General features: G+C 45.4%; 1 protein-coding gene across 1 annotated transcript; it reads right to left on the bottom strand.

Moving 5' to 3' along the window:
* Positions 1 to 128: 128 nt before the first annotated feature.
* CTBS (chitobiase) lies at positions 129 to 27,846 on the bottom strand. The gene is made up of 7 exons (XM_040407936.1): positions 27,696 to 27,846; positions 17,094 to 17,232; positions 11,692 to 11,900; positions 8,540 to 8,711; positions 3,654 to 3,751; positions 2,675 to 2,836; positions 129 to 1,004 (listed from the first exon to the last, which is right to left on the bottom strand). Exons 1-7 carry the CDS (start codon positions 27,819 to 27,821, stop codon positions 819 to 821), a joined length of 1,092 nt encoding a protein of 363 aa, XP_040263870.1. The 5' UTR covers positions 27,822 to 27,846; the 3' UTR covers positions 129 to 818.

Here is a 27,846-nt window from a genome sequence, read left to right as displayed (position 1 = left end):
CCGAAAATCTGCCCATGGAAAGGTTGACATGAAAGGAATGAAAGCAGCGATCTGAGGGTCATCAGAAGTCCCCCACTACAATACTTGGATTTGCTTGAGATGTCAGTAAAAATATACAACACAGATCATTTTCTAGTCACGCATTTTAATAAGCAAAGTTGTCATAAAGGAAACAAAGTGGAACAGAGAAAATAATAGCAAATATATGCAACAATTTAGAAACCCTTGCATTGGATTTTGCATTGATGTGAGGATGATCTAAATAAACTAGTGTTTAATTTCAAAATGTTGCTGAAGTTTATTAAGCCATTCTTTAAAGAAGTCCTCTGGACACAATAGACAGGAATGGAGTGGCAGCACACGTGCACAACCATCACTCCAGTTGCTCAGGAAATCCCTTCTCGTGATTGGTGATCCCCACTGATCAGACTAAACTCAAGGCTGCACAAATACGTTGGTTTACAATTTTTAATAAAGTCTAATTTTATTCCCCCCCCCCCTTTATTTATTTAGTTTAATTTATACATGGTATTCAGTAAGCTCCTGTGCTCCCTCTGGTGGTGGCTGTGTAGGCAGGCAGCCAGTCATTTATCTATGCAGGGGATTTTAAGAGTAGCCTAAAAAACCACCCCATGACATCTGGCACCAATAATTTCAAGTTACACTGGTATGGTCAGAGACGCGTACATAGCAATCTCAAGAAATACGCGTTTTTTGTAATATTTCACTCTTTTACAACCCTTTCAGAATTGCCGTTTATGCACCACCAGTAAGGCTCCATATTTCCCAGCAGAAAAGACCAGGCCACTAGAGAGCCATTATGGTAGTAAGGCTTTCCACATGTCTGCAGTCTGTTGTTGGGCTATAGGATCATCGGTATAATCCAGCAGATCTCCATGCCACATACCAATGCCTCTGAGACCAAGTTTCTTAATGTACGCAGCCTTCAAAGAAATACTCTGCGGATCATCGTACCAAACCTGATGGATATTTCCTCGTTTGTCCTGTTGAAACAAAAAGACGCGTTTCAGGCCAGTCATCAATATACAGGATGGTAGGAAAATACACTGCTCAAAAAAATAAAGGGAACACAAAAATAACATATCCTAGATCTGAGTTAATTAAATATTCTTCTGAAATACTTTGTTCTTTACATAGTTGAATGTGCTGACAACAAAATCACACAAAAATAAAAAAATGGAAATCAAATTTTTCTACCCATGAAGGTCTGGATTTGGAGTCACCCTCTAAATTATAGTGGAAAAACACACTACAGGCTGATCCAACTTTGATGTAATGTCCTTAAAACAAGTCAAAATGAGGCTCAGTAGTGTGTGTGGCCTCCACGTGCCTGTATGACCTCCCTACAACGCCTGTGCATGCTCCTGATGAGGTGGCGGACGGTCTCCTGAGGGATCTCTTCCCAGACCTGGACTAAAGCATCTGCCAACTCCTGGACAGTCTGTGGTGCAACGTGACGTTGGTGGATAGAGCGAGACATGATGTCCCGGATGTGCTCAATTGGATTCAGGTCTGGGGAACGGGCGGGCCAGTCCATAGCATCAATGCCTTCGTCTTGCAGGAACTGCTGACACACTCCAGCCACATGAGGTCTAGCATTGTCTTGCATTAGGAGGAACCCAGGGCCAACCGCACCAGCATATGGTCTAACAAGGGGTCTGAGGATCTCATCTCGGTACCTAATGGCAGTCAGGCTACCTCTGGCGAGCACATGGAGGGCTGTGCGGCCCTCCAAAGAAATGCCACCCCACACCATTACTGACCCAATGCCAAACCGGTCATGCTGGAGGATGTTGCAGGCAGCAGAACGTTCTCCACGGCGTCTCAAGACTCTGTCACGTCTGTCACATGTGCTCAGTGTGAACCTGCTTTCATCTGTGAAGAGCACATGGCGCCAGTGGCGAATTTGCCAATATTGGTGTTCTCTGGCAAATGCCAAACGTCCTGCACGGTGTTGGGCTGTAAGCTCAACCCCCCACCTGTGGACGTCGGGCCCTCATATCACACTCTTGGAGTCTGTTTCTGACCGTTTGAGCAGACACATGCACATTTGTGGCCTGCTGGAGGTCATTTTGCAGGGCTCTGGCAGTGCTCCTCCTGTTCCTCCTTGCACAAAGGCGGAGGTAGCGGTCCTGCTGCTGGGTTGTTGCCCTCCTACGGCCTCCTCCACGTCTCCTGATGTACTGGCCTGTCTCCTGGTAGCGCCTCCATGCTCTGGACACTACGCTGACAGACACAGCAAACCTTCTTGCCACAGCTCGCATTGATGTGCCATCCTGGATAAGCTGCACTACCTGAGCCACTTGTGTTGGTTGTAGACTCCGTCTCATGCTACCACTAGAGTGAAAGCACCGCCAGCATTCAAAAGTGACCAAAACATCAGCCAGGAAGCATAGGAACTGAGAAGTGGTCTGTGGTCACCACCTGCAGAACCACTCCTTTATTGGGGGTGTCTTGCTAATTGCCTATAATTTCCACCTGTTGTCTATCCCATTTGCACAACAGCATGTGAAATTGATTGTCACTCAGTGTTGCTTCCTAAGTGGACAGTTTGATTTCACAGAAGTGTGATTGACTTGAAGTTACATTGTGTTGTTTAAGTGTTCCCTTTATTTTTTTGAGCAGTGTACAATGGGTAAGACTCTCCACAAACCTTGTAGTTATAGAAAGGAGCTTTCTGGACATCATCCCATAACCTGCCACTCACTGAAGTGTTGACCTGCTTCATGATGGTGCTGTACGCCACCTGACGGCCCACGGCATCGCTGCACTCGGCCCCTCGAAATGGCTTGCTTTCTACTTTGCATTTATTATTCTGATAGGGATAAAGCGATAAAAACAGAATTCATCCTAATGATTACTAAGTATCGTTATATATGTCTAATAATACAATGTAACAGAATAATCAGTAGCCAGTTGCGGCTTATCTTTAGGTATATGGTGACTTCATTACGGGTCTCCCGGCCCACACAAATATATCGCAGGATAGAAAATTTCTCATTTTGTTTCTTAGTCACATATCTTGCCGTGTACAATCCAAACATAGAAGAAATATTCACCATATTAGACTCGCAATCCATAAAGGATCCTGAGAAGCACCACAAGGACCACCTCTAGATGCTACACGAGGAGACAGAGTGTGAGGCCAGGCCTGTGACATTTTGGGGGGAGGGGGGGTTCCTCGTCTGCCGAGATTCTTGAGAAAGAGGGCGGAGCCCCCAAAACATAGCAAGCATTGCATCATGCATGGTCTCTGTGTGATCCTTGTAGTTCTTCTTGAGATCCTATCAGAGTCTTGGACTGTTCATGGATGGATTGCGATTCTAATATGGCGAATATGAGTTCTGCATAGATTCAGGGGGAAATTTTGTATATGTGATAAAAACAAGCAAACAAAAAAAGAGTAACGTTGTATCTCGCCATTGATTGTTCTACACGTTAATAATACACTGCATCAGAACGTGAGCGGCTTCACAGGTGGTACCTGACTGCTCCTGTTGTGGTCAGGAGGACCCCAATTATTGTGTCAGCATCTGGGCACAATGGCAGGTCCTCTGTTGGGAGGGTCTGACCTTCAGAATAAAGGCTCATAAAAAAAATAAAAAAAAATAAAAAAAAAGTGACAGTAATACCTCTGTTAGTTGAAGACAGGTAAAGTCATAACCGTACCAGGGGACGCCCATCACAAGTTTCTTAGGATTGATGCTGATATTAATAAACTGCTCGTAACCTGCAAAAGATTGAAACTCACTGGTGAAATATGATAACAGTCAGATTTTTACCCTCATCGCACAGCTTCTCTTTAGGCCGCATTCACATTAGTGCTTGTATTTCCATTTATCTGCTCCATCATAGAAGCAGAGCAACGAGAATAAGGGAAGTGCGAAATCTATCACATGACAGACACAAACGGTGTCCTTTGGGGTTCCACCATGTGATCCGGCTGGCTGGACTCTTTGTCCTGCATTTCTTGACAGAATCTACGAAGGTGCCTATATGGCCATCCATGGCAGCCTCGGTTTACATTCAGGAATAGTGGTCTGATGGTTTATTGCATGCAATTAAATAATTATTCCACTAGTGAGCAGTACAGTGACATGTGTCGTGCAGCATTGGATCTAATCATTGTTGGTCGCAGTGCAACACACACCTGCAAAAGTAAAAAAAAAATCCAGACACACTACACACCCCCAACACTAGGTGTCACCCTCACGCAATTTATATAGGTCAGCACACAGGAAGTTATTGGAGGAGATTAGAAATGGGAGATTAGGAGTGAGGAGTTAGGCCTTGCCCCAGAGAGTGAAGCTACTTCAGCCCATGTAGTCCAAGACTAGGATTTACGGATCCTTAACTGTAACACCCCTACTAGGAACCCTTCCAGGGACTAGACGGGTGCACAACCTTTTCTGGTTGGCGGCCATGTTCAGAGCCTGAACCAATTCCAAGGGCCGAAAATAAAACTTAACCACTTAAGGACCACAGGTTTATACCCCCCTAGTGACCAGGCCCTTTTTTACAAATCGGCACTTCACAATTTTCACTGTTTATTGCTCGGTCATGCAACTTGGCACCCAAATGAATTTTACCTCCTTTTCTTCTCACAAATACAGCTTTCTTTTGGTGGTATTTGATTGCTGCTGAGATTTTTCGTTTTTCTGATATTAATCAAAATAGACCGCAATTTTCTCAAATAAAGTGTATTTTTAACTTTTTCTGGTAAAATTGTTCAAATATAATTACATTTCTATACAAGTTTGTGTCAGAATTTATTGTGCTACATGTCTTTGATAAAAAAAAATCAAATAAGTGTATATTTAATGGTTTGCGCAAAAGTTATAGCGTTTACAAACTATGGTACAAAAATGTGAATTTCCGCATTTTGAAGCAGCTCTGACTTTCTGAGCACCTGTCATGTTTCTTGAGGTGCTAGAATGCCAGGATAGTATAAATACCCCCCAAATGACCCCATTTTAGAAAGAAGACACCCCAAAGTATTCGCGGAGGGGCATGGTGAGTTTATGTATGATTTAATTTTTTTTCACAAGTTAGCGGAAAATGACACTTTCTGAGGAAAAAAAATAAATAATAAAGTTTCCATTTCTGCTAACTTCTGGCAAAAAAATAAATAAATCTTCCACGGACTCACTATCCCCCTCAATGAATACCTTGGGGTGTCTACTTTCCGAAATGGGGTCATTTGTGGGGTGTGTTTACTGTTCTGGCATTTTGGGCGGGCTAAATTGTGAGCAACCCTGTAAAGCCTAAAGGTACTCGTTGGACTTTCGGCCCCTTTACGCACCTAGGCTGCAATAAAGTGTCACACATGTGGTATCGCCGTACTCAGAAGTAGGGCAATGTGTTTTGGGGTGTATTTTTACATATACCCATGCTGGGTGAGAGAAATATCTCTGTAAATTGACAACTTTGTATAATTTTTTTTAAAAAGTTTTCATTTACAGAGATATACCCATACTGTGTGTGAGAAATATGTAAAAATACACCCCAAAACACATTGCCCTACTTCTCCTGAGTACGGCGATACCACATGTGTGACACTTTTTTGCAGCCTAGGTGCGCAAAGGGGCCCAAATTCCAATGAGTACCTTTAGGATTTCACAGGGCATTTTTACGCATTTGGATTCCAAACTACTTCTCACGCTTTAGGGCCCCTAAAATGCCAGGGCAGTATAAATACCCCACAAGTGACCCTATTTTGCAAAGAAGACACCCCAAGGTATTCCGTGAGGGGCATGGCGAGTTCATAGAAGATATTTTTTTTGGCACAAGTTAGCGGAAATTGATTTTTATTTTTTATTTTATTTTTTCTTACAAAGTCTCATATTCCACTATCTTGTGACAAAAAATAAAATTTTACATGAACTCACCATACCCCTGTCGGAATAACTTGGGGTGTCTTCTTTCTAAAATGGGGTCACTTGTGGGGTATTTATACTGCCCTGGCATTTTAGGGGCCCTAAAGCATGAGAAGTAGTTTGGAATCCAAATGCGTAAAAATGCCCTGTGAAATCCTAAAGGTACTCTTCAGCGGAATACCCCTTTTTTGACATTTTGGGCTAACTAAATTTAGGGGGTATTCCCTATCGGCGTTACAGTGGCGGCAAGCGGTTAAAGGGGTATTACCAACTGAAATACTATTTTTATGGCATATTGAATACAGTATATATCATAAATGTCTAGTCACACTTCTAGTACTCCCATCTAATGGGAAAATACATGAAAGATACATGTGAGCAGCCACAAGACATAGACATACATGTCTGTTACCAGATGATTGGGGGCCGCACAGAATGGTATCGAGGGCCGCAGGTTGTGCACCCCTGGACTAGTGGGATAATTGCTGAATCTATTGCAACCTCTTCAAAGAATGGAGCAGAGAGTTTTGCCTGCCATAAGGGAGACCGCCCTTGGGTTGCTGGATTACTGAACTATAGGAAATAGACAAAGGAAGATAACTGCTGTTTATCAGGCTTTGGTCACCTTTGCATTTGGTGGAGAGATTATAAGCTTCAAGCTGCCCACCATAGCCACGGACAGAAAGGCCATCTGTCAGAATATTTACTTACAGAGGATCCAAACCACTATTGAAAGGCTGAGTAACAAAAGCAAGATCAGGAACTAAGTACGAGTAAGATCATCATTTCTACCCAGTGGAGCTGAAACCTATAGACACCGCCTCACTGAGCCTGGCATGAGAATTTACAGCTTTACCATCTGTATTTATGACAAAGTGCTGCTAATTGATGATATTTATTACAAGAAACTCACTGAAAAAAGTGGCCTAAACGGGTGAAAATGCTTCAAACCCAGACACTGTGGCGTGTCTATAACCGGGTGAGCAATTCCTCCGCATGCGGTCCGCCGACAACGGCAATCCCCAGCAAAAAATGCGTACAATGGAGGATGCTGGGGCGGACCGCATGCACCACAAGAACATCTTACACAAAATGATACACTGTGCAGATGAAAAAATATACGTACACAAATCACTGCAAAAAATGCACCAAAATGATACGCAACTGACAACACTAGCTAATTCCTCAGGCCGATGTTAAAAGCGGACAACTTTGCCAATATCTTCCAGTCAGGAACGTATCGGAGCCCCTCATGCACCACGTCACGGTGTCTCAGCACGCATGGGGTCCTACCACTAAACTCCCTGTGGTGTGTGAACAGGGTCCGAACAGTGCTAGAAATCATCTATGGAGGCATGTGAGAGCCTGGCTGTGAGTTGATTTCTAGCACTGATTCAGACCCTGTTCACACACCACAGGGCAGTTGAGTGGTAGGACCCCATGCGTGCTGAGACACCGTGACGTGGTGCATGAGGGGCTCCGATACGTTCCTGACTGGAAGATATTGGCAAAGTTCTCAGCTTTTAACATAGGCCTGAGGAATTATCAAGTATATTTATTACAAGACAGTTCCTGTTTGTTTCAACCACTGCCTCTCTTATCATTCCATCCCATCTCCTCATTGCACCTAACAGTGCTGGCATCACGAACACAGGGGCCCAGCCGCCAAAGCACCTTACACCCATTACCATCAAGGGCACCTCAACCACCATCTGGATGGTGTTCCCTGTAACAGAGAGTGCCCCGGAGGATTTAGTGCTGTCTTACTCTCCACTGCAGGGAAGCTACAGAAAAGTGAGTACAACTACTACACCCATTCGGAACACCGTCACCTCACATATTGCCCCTACGGTCCGGCATGTTGCACCAGCTTAAGGGACCAGTCACATGAATGCTGTCAAAATCTGCCGCGTATACCGCAGCAGAAATCAGAATGTTTCAGCTGTGGTTGTTAAGGCAGTGGACATGCTCATGGCTTCGCTCCATTGAATGTAGCCAAGCTGTGAGCAGAAAGTAGCTGTGGTTTCAAGAGGTGGCTGTCTGCACACCGTGCCAAGAAGGGACGTGTCCCTTCATGGAGCGGTCGCGGCTTTAAACCGCTGCCCTGCAGTCTTCGGAGCTACCTCCCATTGAAAACAATGGGAGGAAAACACTAAGTGGCTGTTGGTAGAATTTTGGTGCGGTGTCTGCACCAAGATTTCATTGGCAAAAAACACTGTGTTATATATACATACAGCTGTCTGCAGATGAGAGGCTGGCTTATTTAATATCCAAGTCATGTCTCAAGGCTTAGTTAATGAGCTGAACATTGACTTATAGGATAGCTGCCTTACATCTGGTGGCATTAGAGGCAGAGCTTGCGAAGAGCTCATTTGGATCCCTTTCCTCCCATATATACATACGTTATGCAAAGTATTTCATAATTATCAGTGAAGTCCTTGGTTGTCCCTTTTTGTTTAGGCTGTGATTTTTGGCTTTCACCATTATGGTTTTCATTGCAGCTTCCACGAGGGCTGTCACCCAGTTTTCCCAGTCTTGCTACTTCCACAGCACATGTACCAGGCGCAGACTTAAAAATAATTTTTAGCATGAAAGACCGATGTAATATGTACCCCATTAAATCTCAGTCACTGAATACTGACCAGTTACGGTTTGGTTAAATGGTGCGTTTGCTGAAGCGATACAGTCAAACCAGATCTGGGATTGCTCATCATAGGACATCACAAACAAGAAGTCGCACAGGTCTGCTATGCCCGTATAGTTGTAGCAACGGAGGTCGATGTATTTAGGAGACCAAGGAACATCGAAGGTCACCTAGAACAGTGTGAATACGGAAAATGAGAATAAAAAGGGTTATAGGAATAAGGAGAAAAATGTAGAAATCATACACTGTGGGGAAGTCATAACCTGCAATATCCTAATGTTGCAGTGCAAGTGTAACATCCTGAAGTATGTCACTAAACTTCTGTTTCGCCGCTGCAACATGTCAGGTGCATATGTATTGTCATCTTGTGTAGTCTAACATTGCATTTTCTATTATATGTATTTTCTATGCATGTTTCATATTATTGCTGTAATTTTCCATGTACACCAGCAGGTGGCAGCAGTATGTAACAGGATCTTAGCCAGTTTAGTATTGCTAGATTGGAATAGTTCATTCCAACCTAGCTCCCCCCCTCTTTGAGGAGGAGTGGAATGTTCCCACATCCTGCCTCATAGGGAGGGAAGAAACCAGTTAGATCCAGTGTGCACCAGCCCCCCTCTTGGGGAAGGCTGTGTTAGCTGGAGCTCCCAGACACAGGGATCCCAACCTAGGATCCAGGCCTCGGCTGAGGCCCCAGGATCCCTCTTCCCAGCCTGAGTCATCTACCTCAGTGCTGGTTGACAAGCAAGCAGCCACCTCCAGATCTCCAGGAAGCCATACCCTGCGAGCAGAACTGTAAGTGTTTAATCCAGAGACCAGGAGAAGCCAAATACCTCCTTCAGCTACTCAGGCCCACACCAAGCAGACCACGGACAGAGCAGAAGATAAATACCTGCCAGATCTACTAGGCATATGAATAGAAGCAGAATAGATATTGATTCCTGCCACATATTGCCAATACCTGCTGGGACCTAAAGGACTATTGCTGTAACTTGTATGGATTTATGCTGCACCCATATTTCCTGTCTGGATTACATTCATTCCTCAATTACTCCTACTAACAGCACTCAATTTATTGCATGTGAGCCAGGATTCAGGAGTCCAGCCGTACCAAAGTAGGAGACACCGTTGACACTACCATATCTGCTATACAGAGACATTATCCCCCTCTGGCATTCCTCACCTGGTACGTGAGCTTATTACATCTTAAAGGGCCCTGTTACAGTACCTGCGCAAGCTGCAATTGGCGTCACAAACTAAAAACTATTAATTTTGCGCCAGTGTGCATCTGTCCCAATCCGGCTTACTGCACAAGTAGCAGCGGATTTGCAGGAAGTTTACATTTCTGTTACGTCATGGGCATCATTGAGGGGTCCATGTAGACTGGCCAGGCATTTGAAAGGTTTGCCATATTTCCCCAGAAGTGGTCGCTACAGGTAAAATGTATGGCTGAGCCTCTAGGTGTAACAACAACGCCCCTGTTGCTCCTGGAGGCTCATTTGCATATATTAAAACTTAATTGCGGGCACATATGAACATGGGACTAACGCAGATGCCTTCAGCTGCCAAGTGCACATGTCACAGGTCAGCCAGTGTCATAGGTACAAAACTGCTGACAGATGCCCTTTAAATTTACACTCATGTTTAGGAGATGTTGATCTTGAGTTACAATTAAAGGAGTATTCCCAGAATGAATGAAACTTTAAGTGTCTGATCAGTGGGGGTCTGACGTCTGGGACACTTACCCTTGTATGACTACAGCAGTGGTTGAACATGCACACTGCTGCTCCATTCTTCTCTATGCGAATACCAAAGTGCCCTTCCATCTCGGGCATCTATCTCCCATAGAATTTCAATGGGGCAGCAGCAAGCGTGTTCATCCAACGCACCATTCAAATGACAACCCTGTTCTTTGGTGTCCCAAAGGTCAGACCCCCACTGATCAGACACTTATCACCTATTCTGTGTTGTCATTTTGGGCCACCCCCTTTAAAGCAGTTGCCAACCCCCTTAAAGAGTTTAGTTTCTGCACAGAGCACTGTACGGGAATCTGCTGCAGGGAAAACCGTTTGTCCTGCTGTGCTGTATTTTAGGAGCTTAGCTGAAAAAAAAAAAGTTTTCTATGAGAACTGTGTGAAACCCCCCCCCCCCAAAAAAAAAAAAAAATTCTTTCTGATGGGGGTGTCCCTTTAAAGGCAACAAGCTTGTTGATGGTCCCCAATGACAGATAGCAGAACTATGAATGCAGCTCTGGGCTACAGTAACTAATGACATCAATACATAACTTTTTATGCAGTTTATGTCTATATGGATGTAAACTCTAAAATGGTCTTCAAAAAGCGGACGTACCCTTTAAGGCCTCGGGTTTCATGCACACGACAGTTGTTTTTCTCGGCCTCCGTTCCGTTTTTTTTTGCAGATAGAATGAGGACCCATTCATTTCAATGGGTCAGCATAAAAATGCTGATAGTTCATCCGTTTGTGTTCCGCGTCTGTTGTCCGTGTTTCCCTTCAGCAAAAAAAATAGCGCATGCCCTACTTTTTTCACATTTGCGGACAAGGATAGGCATTTATTACAAGGGATCTGTGGAAAAAAACGGATCATCCAAAAAAAACAGATGCCGCATCCGTTTTTTTTGATGGACGCACAATTTGCGGACGCAAAAAACAACTGTTGTGTGCATGAGGTCTATGATGTCATCACAGAGCTTTGAATGAGGCCTAGATGAAAAATCTATGACAACTTTTAGGAGTTCACATCACATCATCTCAGAAGAACAGAAAAATGAAGAAATAAATTCTGTAAAAAAAAACGATCCCGCTCATCAGTTATGAACATTTGGCGTCTGTTTGAGCCATTTCCATCAGAGATTTATTATTTTAGACAGAAAAAAAACTGCATGCTGGACTTTTTTTTCCCCCGTCTAAAAAAAAAGGATCTCAGGCGGAAATCGCTCAAACCGATGCCAAATGTGCCTAACTAATGCACAAGATGTGTTTTTTTTTTTTCTTTACAGGATCCGTTTTTTTTCTTCATTTTTCTGTGCTTCTGACGGATCAGAAGAACAAAAAAATAACGGTGATGTGAATTCAGACTAATATGTATGTAAAAACATGATAATCACCAACTTACTGTATGTGAATCCTCACCTGTGACCCAGGGATCTCTCTATGGAAAGTCTCAGCGGTTTCCTTCACCAGCGCAGTCAAAGCGTAATACTCGGGGCTATCGGGCAACACCGGTTGTTCTATATCCAGATTAATGCCATCCATATATTGAGCCTTTGCTAGCTTCACCTTCTGTGCTATCCAGGCTGACCTCTTGTCTGAATCCACAATATCCTTCAGTGGAAAGTCTCCTGTGAAACAAAGATGGAGGTAGAAAATTACTTTAGAGCAGAGTTATTATTATTTTTTTGCTTTTTTATTATGTGGATTTTGGTGTTAATAATAAAAAAATAAATGTTAAAAACCTCATCCTAAAACCTCAAGGAATCCTGAAGCAAATTTTGCATCGTTTTTCAGTATGGAATAGATTCACTTGGGCCAGTTCACACAGTGATTTTTGGGGCTGATTTTGGAGCATTTCTGCCTTAAAATAAGCTCCAAAAATGGCTCAAAAAAGCCGCACATTAATTTCATTTTTTTTACACATGGGGAAAAAAAGCAGCACGCCCTGTCTTGGGGCAGAATCAACACTGAATCTCCCACTGAAATGAATTTGAAGCAGAAAAAAACAGCTTCATATAAGCCCATTCGGTTTTTGTGAATTTTCCACACAGATCCAGGTAAAGAACCTCAAGCTGAAATCCAGCTTTGTATTGAAGTGAATACCCATTGGTTAAAAAAAAAAAAAAGTGTAAAAAAGCCGCATAAAAAACGTTTAAATTCCACACTGATTTTTTTTAAGCGTGTCTTGTGAACTGGCCCAGCCAGTCAAAATGATCTGGGAACCCCATTGATCAGCAGGACAGAGAGGTTGAGGACTTGCTGAAGTCCTGCGGCTCCTGCCAAGTTGTCCCAGACACAGTGGCACATCCATACGTGTGCCTGGTACTGCAGCCTGTGTGAAATGAATGAGGCTGAGCTGCAGTAGAGTGAAGCTTGGGACACAGGGGTCGCAGACTGTAGTACAGGACCTTGTAGGCTCAGGGATGAGCGATGAGACACTCTAAGGATTATGAATGATTATGTGTTTATTGAGTGAAGAGTGTGTTTCTGGGCTCTAGGGCCCCTTCCTCAGGTTCCAGAAGTGACGCTTCATGACACAGCAACAACCAGTGCTTTACCCGTCTGTCTCCATCAGCCTCAGACTTTATCCGGAGCAGTAGAACATGTGCTTGGCCAAACTTCTCAGTCCTCGATCATGCTTCTAATCAAAGGGGTTGTGCCCTGAGGAAGAATGGGAACCCTGGGACCCCTTCAATATTAGACATTGCGGGTCTTAGCAATGATGACATTTATTAGGGCTCATGCCCACGAGCGTACTTGCACAATATACGGGCACTGGCTGTATGCCCTCCATATCATGGATGCGGGCCCATTGACTTTAATAAGTCTGCATCCGCCAGATACGACTAAAGATAGGGCTTCACCTTTCTTTTTTGTGGTGAGGGAGGCACGGATCGGAAACCCACGGAAGCACTATAAAGTGCTTTAGTGGGCTTCTGATCCATGCCTCCGCACAAAAAAAAGATAGAACATGTTCAGCATGTTGCAGATCGCTGACCCATTCAAGTCAATGGTTTCGCATCCGCAAGCGGAGTGCACACTGCCAGTGCCCGTGCTTTGTGGTCTGCAGCGCGGGCACTGAGCAAGTATGGTCGTGGGTATAAGCCCTAGATCTCAAGTGTGGAAAAACCTTTTAATAGTGTTGGTCGAGCACCAAAGTGCTCGGGTGTTCGGGTGCTCGGGTCGAACACCCCGGGATGCTCGGGTGCTTTACCGAGTACAATGGAAGTCAATGGGAGAACCCGAGCATTAAACCAGGCAGCCCCTGCTCTGAAGAGGGGAGGATGTCTGGTTTATAGGAAAAGGTCAGATATTGATGGAAACACCACTGAAATGGTTCGGGAACAGCATGGGGAGATGTCTGGATGCATCTTAGAGTAGTGCGCCACTTTTACAGACTGACAATAATACGCACAAAACCAAAGGAAAAAAATATCTATTTTAGAGGAAAAATTGTTATAAACCTTCTTTCCTGTATATTTACTTGTATATAAAGTGCAAGTGCTGCCAAACATTACAAGCAAGACGCACTCCGATACTACCTGTATATCACATAATGGAGGGCCTCATTCACATTGTGGTACAATTGTTCATGTAGTGGGACTCCTACACTCATAAATCCTATGCACTAAGTGAAAGGGCTGCCAAAAATTACGAGGAACCGGCACTCCAATACACCCTTTATTACACATAAAGGAGGGCATCATACACAGACTTGAAAAATTATGATTGATGGCCTTCTGTTGACCCTCTAAAACATTAGGGGCGAGGGCCTGCTGCTGATCTGACCATCTAAAACATTAGGGGTGAGGGCCTGCTGCTGATCTGACCATCTAAAACATTAGGGGTGAGGGCCTGCTGCCAAGCTGACCATCTAAATAATTTGGGGCGAGGGCCTGCTGCCGAGCTGACCATCTAAAAAATGTTGTGGGTGAGGGCCTGCTGCTGAGCTGACCATCTAAAACATTATGGGCGAGGGCCTGCTGGTGACCCTCAAAAAACATTATGGGTTAGGACTTGCTGGTGACCCTCTAAAACATTATGGGTGAGGGCCTGCTGCTGATCTGACCCTCTAAAACATTAGTAGCGAGGGCATCCTAATAAGCATGTTGATATGATGAAGGAGGAGGACGAGAAAAGGGCGATTGAACCATATACCCTTTTTAGTGGTGGAAGGGGGTGCATGGGAATACAGTGTATTCAATACACCATAAAAGCCACATTTAAAGTGCCCTTATGTTCGGCCGCTTTCCTCTGGTGGAGTAGAGAAGTCAGGGGCAATCCAGGCCTTGTTCATTTTGCTAAGAGTCAACCTGTCAGCATTTTCAGTTGACAGTCGGATGCGCTTATCAGTTATTATGCCCCCAGCAGCACTAAATACCCGCTCTGACAAAACGCTGGCGGCAGGGCAGGCCAGCACTTCCAAGGTGTAGAGCGCCAGTTCGTGCCACATGTCCAGCTTGGACACCCAATAGTTGTAAGGGACACAGGGATCACTGAGGATGCTGACACGGTCTGCTATGTACTCCTTCACCATCTTCCAAAATTTTTCCCTCCTTGTGACACTAGGCCTCGCATCAGGCTGAGGGTGCTGGCTGGGTGTCATAAAACTGTCCCAGGCCTTGGAGAGTGTTGCCCTGCCTCTGTTGGAACTGCTGTGTGTTCCCCTAGTTTTCCCTCCTCCATAGCCAAAGAACAGCCTACTCTGCAGCCAGAGTTGTTAGCTGGAAATTTTTGGAGCAATTTTTCCACCTTCTGGTATGCACCATTTTGCTCGTCCTCTCCACCACAGGAATGAGAGATGAGAAGTGCTCTTTGTAGCGGGGGTCGAGAAGGGTGAACAACCAGTAATCGGTGTTGGCCAAAATGCGTATAACGCGAGGGTCACGGGAAAGGCAGCCTAACATAAAGTCAGCCATGTGTGCCAGAGTCCCAACAGACAAGACTTCACTGTCCTCATTAGGAGGATGACTCTCAATCTCTTCATCCTCCTCTTTGGCCCATCCACGCTGAACAGATGGAATAAACCTGCTGTGGGTACTACCCTCTGTAGCGGAGGCAACCGTCTCCTGCTCCTCCTCATCCTCCAATTTGTGCTGAGAAGACGAGCTGAGGGTGGTCTGGCTATCACCCTGTGTTCTTTCCTCCCCCATTTCCACCTCTTCCACATGCAAAGCGTCGGCCTTCATTGTGAGCAGCGAGCGTTTCAGTAGACACAGAAGTGGGATTGTTACGCTGATAATAGCGTTATCGCCGCTCACCATCTGTGTTGATTCCTCAAAGTTGCGTAAAACCTCACAGAGGTCAGACATCCATGCCCACTGCTCGGTTGTGAAGAGCGGAAGCTGACTGGAAAGGCGACGACCATGTTGCAGCTGGTATTCCACTACTGCCCTCTGCTGCACACAAACCCTGGCCAACATGTGGAACATGGAGTTCCAGCGCGTGCTCACGTCGCACAACAGTCGGTGAGCTGGCAATTGCAAGCATTGCCAGAACGGCGGAAGCTGTCGATGACTTGCGAAAATGGGCACACACGTGGTGCACCTTCACCAGTAGCTCAGGCAAATTGGGGTAGGTTTTGAGAAACCGCTGAACCACTAGGTTGAACACGTGGGCTAGGCATGGTATGTGTGTGAGCTTGCCGAGCTCCAAGGTCGCCACCAAGTTACGCCCATTATCAGACACAACCATGCATGGTTGTAGGTTGAGTGGAGAGAGCCACAGCTCAGTCTGGTCCCTCATACCCTGCCACAGTTCTGCGGCGGTGTGCTGTTTGTCACCTAAGCAGATCAGTTTCAGCACGGCCTGTTGCCACTTCCCCACTGCAGTGCTACACTGCTTCCAGCTACTGTCTGATGGCTGACTGGTGATGCAAGATGAGAATTCAGAGGTGGAAGTGGAGGAGGCGGAGGAGGAGAAGGGGGCTTGCAGCCACTAACGTAGGTGGCGGCGGAAACCCTGATGGAAGTAGGACCTGCAATCCTTGGCGTCAGTTGCACCTGTGCCATCCCAGGGTTTGACTCGCTCCTGGCCTCCACAACGTTCACCCAGTGTGCCGTTAGGGAAATGTAGCGTCCCTGGCCAAAAGCACTTGTCCATTTGTCAGTCGTTAAGAGGACCTTCCCCATAACTGCGTTGGTCAGGGCAGGGCACTACCTTTTAACCCTGCAGTGCTGCCATTTTAGGCAGACTGTGACCACTGCTCCGGCCTCGTCGATGGGCTGGGCCTGATAATGAAGCATAGCCGAATTCACTTGGGAAAGACTGCGTTGCATTACAAGACTCTGCCCATGGACAAAAGCTGTGCTGTTTTGTTTTTTCCCTCTTTTTTGATACGTCAACATACTGCACTTTACTTAATCTGTTAAATGGAGTATTCAGGAATAAAGCATTTATCCAATGGCTTGATAAAGAATGCTGGATCAGTCTGGGTCTGACCGCTAGGAGTCCCACTGAAATTCAGAATGGGAGATTCTGGAAACCCCGTTCTCCCCAACCACAAAACTATGGCTACTAGGAGTTTATATACACCCTGCAAATCCATTCAAAGTCTGTACCACTGACACTAACAACTGTGCGCCTTAAGAGTTGGCCTATTATAAAACATTCTATATTTTGCAAACCAGCCCCTGGGAACTTAATACTTCTATAATTGCATGTGATTAAAAATTTTGCATTGCCACTGAGTTATTTAATAAAATCTATCTGTATAGCGCCACCTGCTGTTTATTTAAGGGTGGAACACCCCTTTTAACAAACACATATATAAGCCTAATTGGTTATTTTTTATGCACATCCTAATAGTAACACAAACTTACCTGTTAGAACATATCTTGCCCCTTTGGAGTGTGCAAAGCACATGAGTTCTGGGTCATATGGGGCAAACAGGGCGACTGTGGTGACGTGGGCCCAGACATAATTCTTCCAGTTGTCCCCTCTAACATGAAATACATAGACCTGAAAACAGATATATCACATTTAGCACTTGCTTATAATGTGACTAGTTCATACATTTACATAGGAGTCACATTTTTTTGCAGTTTATTTATTTTACTAGCGATTGACCTGTTAGCTTTCCTGAATGGTCTTTTAGGCCTTTTTTGCACGTCCATATCTGTGATGACATCTGTGAAAAGATGGTCAGTGGTTCATCTGTGAAGATGAAGGATCCGTATTTGGTCCATGTACACTGCTAGGCTTAAAATTAGATTCCAGAGCCTCTTCTACCAATTCTCAATGAAAAGCATGGACCAAACACAGATGACATACTTGTTGTGTCCATGGTTTTCACAGACCCATAGACTATAATATGAGCAAGGAATCCGTAATTGTAATGTCCCTGATTGCCATTTCCACTCCTTTTGGCACCTTGCTACGGTCTCCTATGTGCTAATTCATGTCATCAATTGCATTTGTATCTTGTCCTTCACACTGTGCATATTTATTCCTGTAACTGTCTAATGTTCATGCAATTTGCCTGGTCTACCACAAGGTGGCAGAAACACTTGGCAGTGCTAGTTGCTGGGAATGGACTGGATTGTCCATTCTCTCTCTCCCTCTAGAGGGAAGAGGAGGAGAGGAGGAGTTGAGTGTTAGTGAGGAGTTCTAGTCCACCCTCCTAAGGGAGAGTCCAGGCTGTGTCCAGGCCAGCAGAGTGCTGCTTGCTCTGCTAGGCCCAGAGGCCCATGGTTGCTTGTCCTCTCCTGGGCTTGCATTGCCTAATTCCAAGCTAAAGCTAGAGCTTGAGGTACGCAAAGCCAGGACAAGAAGTTCCTAGGATTATCTACAGTAAGAGACTAACATAGCGGAGCTAAGAGAGCTACTCCCTAGAGGAACAGCAGACAGAAGTTTGTTTGCAGAGAGAGTGTTTGCCTGCCATTTGTCTGCTGAAACATATTGGAGACCAAGATAAAGTCTGGAAACTGTATGGATTATCATTTATTACAAGTAAAGTGACTGTTCAACCATTTACCAAGTCTGGACTCAACTTTGTTCTACACCTTCCAAGCTATTTATTCCCTTTTGCACTGCTTCGGACCTGAAATACCGGATCCGTCTCTCTGGTGTCATCTGAAAAAACGGATCCGGTATTAATTTTTTTGCATTTTTAAAGGTCTGCGAATCCGTTTTGCCAGAATACTTAATGCCAGATCCGGCACTAATACACTTCAATGTAAATTAATGCCGGATCCGGCATGTGTTGAGTATTTTTGGCCAGAGAGAAAACTGCAGCATGCTGCGGTATTTTCTCCATCCAAAAAACATAAGAGGCACTTAACTGATGCATCCTGATCAGAATGCTCTCCATTCAGAATGCATTAGGATAAAACTGATCAGTTTTTTTCCAATACTGAGCTCCTGGGACAGAACTCAATACTGGAAAACAAAAACGCAAGTCTTGTGCACTATGAGACATTCAAAACCAGCTCTCGTTTGACTGAGAGCCAGTAAGCCTCAAAGTTGCTTCATATCAGTTGGATGGCTTGGGTGGACCTGCGCACCTAGATCATTATCATTAGGGTGTCCTAACATAATATTCAATAACCTTTCTGTACAGTTTTGTCATGTAAACTAATTTGCATAATCATAGTAATATGCAAATTAGCTGAATCTGAAACACTATTTGCATGGAAAATTTGCGATAAAAATTCACTATTAGAATATTCGCCATCAACACTAAATAAATGAACAGCGCCATTTATTGGATTCATAGTCTTATGACAAGAGTAGTGTAGATCGCGAATATTGTAATCGTGAATTTTTATCGCAGATACCCTTTCCTCTTTAGAACAGGGGGTCCCTGGTTTAATGCTTAGGTTCTCCTATTGACTTTCATTGTGCTCGGGCGCTTGGTAGAGCACCTGAGCCTCCGGATGTGTTCGGCCAGAGCACCCGAGCACTTTGGAGCAGCGCAGGGAGCGGGGAGCCAGGTAAGTATATTCATTGTGAGGGGCGTGGGCATATGGGGGGCATTTAATAGTCTTGGATAACCCCTTTAAGTATATTTACAGAAATCATTTTATTGCAAAATTACAAAAACATGTCAAAAATACCTAAAAAATTATTCATGCAAATACACTCTTATGCTTGAATTTCCTATAAAGTCATTATAGAGTGTCTTACTTCAGAAAACTGATGTTCTGTTATTCCTACTGGAAATACGGGAATAAATTAAAATCAATCAGGCATATTACTCTGAGTGATTGGGCATCAACTTGAGGTTCAATGTGGATAAATGTAAAGTTCTGCATCTGGGTAGTAATAATCTCTGTGCATCGTATGTCCTAGGGCAGTGGTGGCAAACCTATGGCACGCGTGTCGGCGGGGGCACTCTGAGCTCTCTCTGTGGGCACGTGGCTCTGTGTGGGCCGTGCGTAGGGTTGCCACCTGTGCTTCCATTGTGGAGCGCTCATTAGTACAACTTTTGTCCCCCTCTTCTGTATAATTAAATAAAACTCCCCTCATTCATTTGATTGCGCCGTGGGGAACACTCGCTGCTCATTGGCTGCCAGGACAGGACCTGCGCTCCAGCGTGCTGATGTTTTCGCAGCCTTGACTGGAAGAAGCAGGACTTGCAAAACATCATCATGCTGGAGTGTACGTCCTGTCCTGCGAATCCAGTGAGCGTTCCACGTGGTGCGATCAAATGGAATTTTGCAACAAAAAGAGTGGGGAAGGGAGCATTAATAATACTGTGGCCTCTAATGGGGGCCTTATTAAAACTGGGAGCCACTAATGGAGGAAAAATTATACTAAGGGGGCACTAATGGGGGCATTCATTTTACTGGGGGCCATTAATGGAGCCTTATTAATACTGGGGGCTACTAATGGGGGCTCTAATAATACTGTGGCCACTACTGGGGCATTATTAATACTGGGGGCCACTAATGGGGGCATTAATTTTACTGGGGGCCATTAATAGAGCCTTATTAATACTGGGGGCTACTAATGGGGGCTCTAATAATACTGTGGCCACTATTGGGGCATTATTAATACTGGGGGCCACTAATGGGGGCCTTAATAATACCATGGCCACTACTGGGGCATTATTAATACTGGGGGCCACTAATGCGGCATTATTAATACTGGGGCCACTAATGGGGCCTTATTAATATTGGGGGCCACTTATGGGGCCTTTTTAATACTGGAGGCCACTAATAGGGCATTATTAATACTGGGGGGCCACTAATGGGGCATTATTAATACTGGGGGACACTAATGGGGCCTTATTAATACTGGGGGACACTAATGGGGCCTTATTAATACTGGGGGCCACTAATGGGGCCTTATTAATACTTGAGGTCGCTAAGTAGGGCCTTATTAATACTGGGGCCCACTACCGAGACATTATTAATACTGGGGACCACTAATGGGACATTTTTACTACCAGGGGGTGCCAATGGGGGAATTCATTTTACTGGGGCCTGTGTTAAGCCACGCCTGCACAGCTTATCTTGGCTAGTATTTTTCACTATTCAGGTTAAATTGTCTTGTTGGCACTTTCCGATAAATAAGTGGCTTTTGGGTTGCAGTTTGGGCACTCGTTCTCTAAAAGGTTCGCCATCACTGTCCTAGCGGGATGTAACACTGGGAGAGTCACTTGTAGAGAAGGATTTGGGTGTCCTTGTAGATGGTAGGTTAATTAATACCATATAATGTCAGCTGCTTCTAAGCCTAGCAGGCTATTGTCATGTATTAAACGAGGCCTGGACTCGCGGGGCAGGGATGTAATATTATCACTTTACAAAGCGCTGGTGCGGCCTCATCTTGTCACGAGGGTATCAAGAGCCACGTCTGACTCCGTTATACCCGGGGTCAGGAAGTCGCAGCGGGTGGCTGCGCGCTCTATATCTAAAGATCACGTTGTTTTTTAGTGATTGTTTTCTGTGTTTGCCTTGCTATCCTTTTTGTCTCTCTCAGGGATCCGTAGCTTCTCCTCCTCAGCTGTTTCTTGTCTGCCACTCCCAACCTCCTTATATTCTCCCCTCTCACTTCTCTAGTTGCCAGTTATAGAGCTTCCTGCCTGGACATCTATACTGACCCACTGGAGTGGTGAATCCTGCTTGTCGTTCCTGTGTGCTACCCTCCGGATCCCTGTTGGGCTTATTGTTGTCTCCTGTTGTCGCCCACCTGGGAATATGTGTTGAGTCTGTGTTGTCTGTCCTCCCCTTGGTGTTTTCCCTTAGAGTTAGTGGTGCGGACTAGTGTTCCCATCGCCCTGTTCACTACCTAGGGCTCAGCTCAGGGAAAGCCAGGGCTTTAGGCACGTGATCGGCGTACGGGTGAGGAACCCGTCTAGGGACGTCAGGGCAGCCAGGTGCCAGCCGCCAGGTGAGTCAGGGGTCACCATCTTCCCTCTCACTTGGGCAGGGCCTTCCTCGTTCCCTCCCTCTGTGTCACGTATGTGATAGCCACGCCGACCGTGATATTATAACTGGCCCTTACTTTTTGAGAAAAAAAAAAAAATTATATAATTTTTTATTTGTTGTTTTTTTCTCTCTCTCTACTTAGAATCCAATATGGATCCTATTGATGCCTTGGCAGAACAGCTTCAAAGCCTGTCTTTGGAGGTGGCAGGATTGAAGGTGTCTGTTCTCCAACAACAGCAGCAAATGCAGCAGACCGCACCCCCAGCGGTTGCTATGGGTAACCAGGTTGTCACTGAACCCAAGGTTGCTCTTCCCGACAGATTTTCTGGGGGAAGGGACAAATTTGCGACGTTCCGTGAGGCCTGCAAGTTATATTTTAAGTTGCGCCCTTACTCCTCAGGTCATGAAGAACAGCGGGTAGGGATTGTCATTTCCCTGCTTCAGGGGGATCCGCAATCCTGGGCGTTCTCGTTACCCCCTGGTTCTCAGGCTCTTCGGTCAGTGGAGGGATTTTTTGGGGCTTTGGGTCTCATATATGATGACCCTGACCGAGTCGCCCTGGCTGAGTCGAAGTTACGGAGACTCCTACAGGGAGATCGGTCAGCAGAGGAATATTGCTCAGAGTTCCGTAGGTGGGCTACGGATACTCAGTGGAACGACCCGGCTCTCAGGAGTCAGTTCTGCTCTGGGTTATCTGAAAGGGTTAAGGATGCACTGGCGCTGTATGAGACCCCCCTTTCCCTTGATGCTGTTATGTCCCTCTCTATCAGAATAGATAGACGTCTTAGGGAGAGATCGAAAATTCCGGAGCAATTGGTTGCCTCTCCCAAGCAACAGTCAGCCTGTACTGACTTAGATGAGCCTATGCAGCTAGGCGGAACTTCTCGTCAGGTCCGTCCTCCCGAGGTTCGCCGTAGGGGGGGGGCTTGTTTTTTCTGTGGGGGGAGGGGTCATTTCATTAATGTCTGTCCCTCCTTTCTCAAAAACAAAGGACCGTCGGAAAACTACTAACCCTGGGCTGTGCGGAGGATGTCAGGTTTCCTCCATACGAACATCTCAATTTGTGTTACCAGCGGTCATTGTTTTTGGTGTTAAGACGGAGTCTATTTCTGTTTTTCTAGACAGTGGAGCAGGGGTAAACTTGATTGATGCCCATTTTGCCCGCACTATGGGTTTGTCTCTCTGTACGCTGCAGAGACCTATTCCCGTATTCGCTATAGATTCTGCTCCTATGTCTCAGAGAAACCTCACCCACATTGTTCGTAATTTACACCTTCGGGTAGGGGACCACCATAATGAGTGTCTTTCACGTTATGTTTTGGAGGGCCTTCCCTCTCCGGTGGTATTGGGTCTTCCCTGGTTGGTAGCGCACAATCCAGTGGTGGATTGGCAGGCCAGGGAGATATTGGAGTGGAGTGAGCATTGCAGAGAGAATTGCTTAAATAACAATTGCTTAATCGCCTCCATAGCTTCCCTACCTACATTTATTTCGGACTTTGAGGACGTTTTTTCTGAAAAGGGTTGTCAGAAACTACCACCTCATCGTCCTTATGATTGCCCGGTTAACCTGATTCCCGGGGCAAAATTACCCAAGCCCAGGTTGTATAATCTTTCGGGTCCCGAGAGACAAGCCATGAAAGATTATATCTCCGAGAGTCTGGCTAAGGGACACATCAGACCCTCTTCTTCACCCGTGGCTGCAGGGTTTTTCTTTGTTAAAAAGAAAGATGGGGGCCTGCGTCCTTGCTTAGATTTCCGTGAGTTAAACCAGATAACCATCCGTGACCCATACCCTCTTCCTCTCATTCCTGACCTTTTTAATCAGATTGCGGGTGCTAAGTGGTTCTCCAAACTTGATCTTAGGGGGGCCTACAATCTGATTCGTATCAGGGAAGGGGATGAGTGGAAGACAGCTTTTAACACCCCTGAGGGGCATTATGAAAATCTAGTTATGCCTTTCGGTCTGACCAATGCCCCTGCTGTCTTCCAACATTTCGTTAATGATATTTTTAGTCATCTCATCGGCAGGTTTGTAGTCATATACCTAGATGATATCTTAATTTATTCGGCTGATCTGAAAACACATGAGGTGCATGTCAGGCAAGTACTGCAGGTCCTACGGACGAATAAATTATATGCGAAAATTGAAAAATGTGTCTTCGCTGTTCAGGAATTACAGTTCCTGGGATATCTATTATCTGCTTCAGGTTTCCGCATGGATCCTGGGAAGGTCCAGGCAATTTTAGATTGGGATCTTCCTGAGAACCTTAAAGCCCTACAACGTTTTTTGGGTTTCGCTAATTTCTATAGAAAGTTCATTAAAAATTATTCAGTGATCGTTAAACCCCTTACCGACATGACTAGGAAGGGGACGGATTTTTCCAAATGGTCTGTCGCCGCTAAAGATGCATTTTCCTCTCTAAAGGAGAGGTTTACCTCGGCACCTGTTCTAATTCAACCTGATGTCTCCCAGCCTTTTATTGTCGAGGTAGATGCGTCAGAGGTGGGAGTGGGAGCTGTATTGTCTCAGGGTCCGTCTCCTGGCAAATGGCGTCCTTGCGCTTTCTTTTCCAAAAAATTATCTTCTGCGGAGAAGAATTATGATATTGGAAATAGGGAACTGTTGGTGATTAAACTGGCGCTTGAAGAGTGGCGTCACTTCTTAGAGGGAGCAATCCACCCCGTCACGGTGATTACGGATCACAAGAACCTTCTGTACCTAGAATCGGCTAAGCGTCTCACCCCTAGACAAGCTAGGTGGTCGCTATTCTTTACCAGATTTAACTTTGTAATCACCTATCGTCCTGGGTCAAAAAATACCAAGGCAGACGCATTATCTCGTAGTTTCCCTGGAGGGGGTAATGTTTGTGATCCGGTACCTATTTTACAAAGAGGAGTGGTTGTCTCTGCTGTACACTCTGTTCTAGAGGGAAAGGTGTTAGAGGCTCAGGGGGACTCCCGGCCTCTTGCCCCTCAGAGAAATTGTTTGTACCGTTAAACCTGCGTCTTGAATTATTAAAAGAACATCATAATTCGGCACTTGCTGGACACCCGGGTAGTAAAGCAACCTTGGAGCTTTTATCTCGTCGTTTTTGGTGGCCAAGGTTGCGTCAGGATGTAATGGATTTCGTGTCTACTTGTTCTACTTGTGCACGCGCGAAAGTCTCTCATACACGTCCAGCAGGGTCTTTATTGCCACTTTTCATCCCCAATAGGCCATGGACACATCTGTCAATGGATTTCATCACTGATTTACCGTTGTCGGCGGGTAAAACAGTTATCTTGGTAGTAGTAGACAGGTTTAGCAAAATGGTACACTTTATTGCGCTACCCGCACTTCCTAATGCTAAAACTCTCGCTCTGGTGTTTATCAGTGAAATCGTGAAGCTTCACGGGGTCCCTTCCGATGTGGTTTCGGATCGGGGAACCCAGTTTATTTCTAAGTTTTGGAAAGCTTTTTGTTCCCGTTTGGGGGTTCACTTGTCCTTTTCCTCAGCTTTCCATCCTCAGTCGAATGGACAGACTGAGCGTACCAACCAAAACCTAGAAACATATTTAAGGTGTTTTGTGTCTGAAAACCAAGAGTTGTGGTCATCATATTTACCGTTAGCTGAGTTTGCCATAAATAATCATTATCAGGAGTCCACTGGCAAGTCACCATTCCTTGGTGCATACGGTTTTCATCCCCAATTTTGTACTTTCAAAGAGGGGGGGTCTTCTGGGGTTCCCGAAGAGGAAAGGTTTTCTTCATCTCTTTCATCGGTATGGCAGAAGGTGCAAGTTAACTTGAAAAAGATGAGTGGTAAATATAAATGCATGGCCGATAAGAAACGGTCGCCAGGTCCGGACCTAGGAGTGAATGACTATGTGTGGTTGTCTACTAGGAATATTAAGTTGAAGGTTCCTTCTTGGAAACTGGGTCCTAGGTTCATTGGTCCTTATAAAATAGTAGCCGTCATCAACCCTGTGGCTTTTCGCCTGTAGCCACCTCAGACTTTTAAGATCCATAACGTCTTCCATAAATCGTTACTCAAGAAGTATGTTCCACCTCTAGAACCATCGCCGCTGCCACCTCCTCCTGTCATTGTGGCTGGTAATCTGGAGTTTCAAATAGCCAGAATTGTTGATTCTCGTCGGGTCCGCCGCTCTCTTCAGTATCTGGTGCATTGGAGGGGTTACGGTCCCGAGGAAAGAATGTGGGTTCCAGCGTCAGAGGTAAATGCCAACAGGTTAATTCAGACTTTCCATGCCTCTCATCCGGAGAGACCTGGTCCTGAGTGTCCGGAGGCCCCTCGTGAAAGGGGGGGTACTGTCACGAGGGTATCAAGAGCCACGTCTGACTCCGTTATACCCGGGGTCAGGAAGTCGCAGCGGGTGGCTGCGCGCTCTATATCTAAAGATCACGTTGTTTTTTAGTGATTGTTTTCTGTGTTTGCCTTGCTATCCTTTTTGTCTCTCTCAGGGATCCGTAGCTTCTCCTCCTCAGCTGTTTCTTGTCTGCCACTCCCTACCTCCTTATATTCTCCCCTCTCACTTCTCTAGTTGCCAGTTATAGAGCTTCCTGCCTGGACATCTATACTGACCCACTGGAGTGGTGAATCCTGCTTGTCGTTCCTGTGTGCTACCCTCCGGATCCCTGTTTGGCTTATTGTTGTCTCCTGTTGTCGCCCACCTGGGAATATATGTTGAGTCTGTGTTGTCTGTCCTCCCCTTGGTGTTTTCCCTTAGAGTTAGTGGTGCGGACTAGTGTTCCCATCGCCCTGTTCACTACCTAGGGCTCAGCTCAGGGAAAGCCAGGGCTTTAGGCACGTGATCGGCGTACGGGTGAGGAACCCGTCTAGGGACGTCAGGGCAGCCAGGTGCCAGCCGCCAGGTGAGTCAGGGGTCACCATCTTCCCTCTCACTTGGGCAGGGCCTTCCTCGTTCCCTCCCTCTGTGTCATGTATGTGATAGCCACGCCGACCGTGATACATCTGGAATATGCAGTCCAGTTCTGGGCACCAGTCCATAGAAAGGATGCACTGCAGCTGGAAAAAGTACAGAGGAGAGCAACTAAACTGATAAGGGGCATGGAGGGTCTTAGTTATGAGGAAAGATTAAAAGAATTACATTTATTTAGTCTTGAGAAGAGACATAAGTGCACTCAAAAGACAAGGGGGCGCTGCCTCCGACTGGAGAAGAAAAAGTTCAGTCTCCAGAAGCGTCAAAACTGTGAATCTGTGGAATAGACTTCCTCAGGACGTGGTCACAGCAGGAACAGTGGACGGTTTTAAAAAGGGCTTAGATAAATTCTTAAAAGTAAATGACATTAATGCTGATGAAAATGTGTAGAAATCTGAGTCTTACTCCCTTTTCTAAAATTCACGTCCTCTCCTATCCCTTGGTTGAATTTGATGGACTTTTTTGAACCGTATTAACCGTGTAACTATATCTCTACACACTGACACTGTCCAAATAGTGGAGACTGTGTAAGACTGCGCAGAGACATCCTATAGGGAAGGGGAATGGCATCACCTAGTTATCAATTTATTAATTCATTTTCAGGAGGAATAACAGAGGACCAACGCAATTCAAATTCTAAGAAAATATGCTCCAGCATTTTTTATGTTATGGAGAAAGCAAGTATTTACTAAAACAGACATGTCAGGATAGAAGACAGGTCCTTTTCAAGAGTTCAGCTACATGGGGCAGATACATGGTAGGACCTGAATTTTTTATGCAGCTTGTAAATGGGGTTTTGTACAGTACTTTGCTCTGGATTAAGGGTGCAAAATTTGCATCCGAAAATCTGCCGCATGTAAACAGGGCCATAGGTGCTACATGCAGACAGAAGTTTACTTCCTTGTAACAACTATGCTAAAACCTGCAGGTCAAAAATGTCTAGAATCGGAGAAAATCACATAAAGCATGTGACATACAGTAAATGAACGTCATCCCTGCACCTCCCCCACAATCACAGGGTTAACAATCAGGAAGTTACACAAATAACACTACATGATACATTGTATCTCATCTACAGAGCTGATACATTGTAACACACAGACACTGTACCTCAAAGTCCCTGGTGTCTGTGATGGGCTGGCATAGAGCTGGGTCAGAGCAGGGGCACTCACCCCAGCAGATAGATGCCCCTATGGAGAGGAGCAGCCCCAGCAGCATGCACCCGCACAGCCCCATCCTCTCTGCAGAGCATCCAGCCCTG

This window comes from Bufo bufo, chromosome 9, assembly GCF_905171765.1.
Source record: "Bufo bufo chromosome 9, aBufBuf1.1, whole genome shotgun sequence".
Taxonomy (NCBI): domain Eukaryota; kingdom Metazoa; phylum Chordata; class Amphibia; order Anura; family Bufonidae; genus Bufo; species Bufo bufo.
Note: the sequence above shows the minus strand (reverse complement) of the source record. Positions and strands in the feature narration are given on the sequence as shown.

Coding starts and splice junctions, on each gene's coding strand:
- CTBS (XM_040407936.1), bottom strand. CDS start 27,821: ATGGGGCTGTGCGGGTGCATGCTGCTGGGGCTGCTCCTCTCCATAGGG. Junction 17,233..27,695: donor CAGACACCAGGGACTTTGAG/GTACAGTGTCTG, acceptor ATCTGTTTTCAG/GTCTATGTATTTCATGTTAG. Junction 2,837..3,653: donor CCTGTCTTCAACTAACAGAG/GTATTACTGTCA, acceptor TATCCCTATCAG/AATAATAAATGCAAAGTAGA.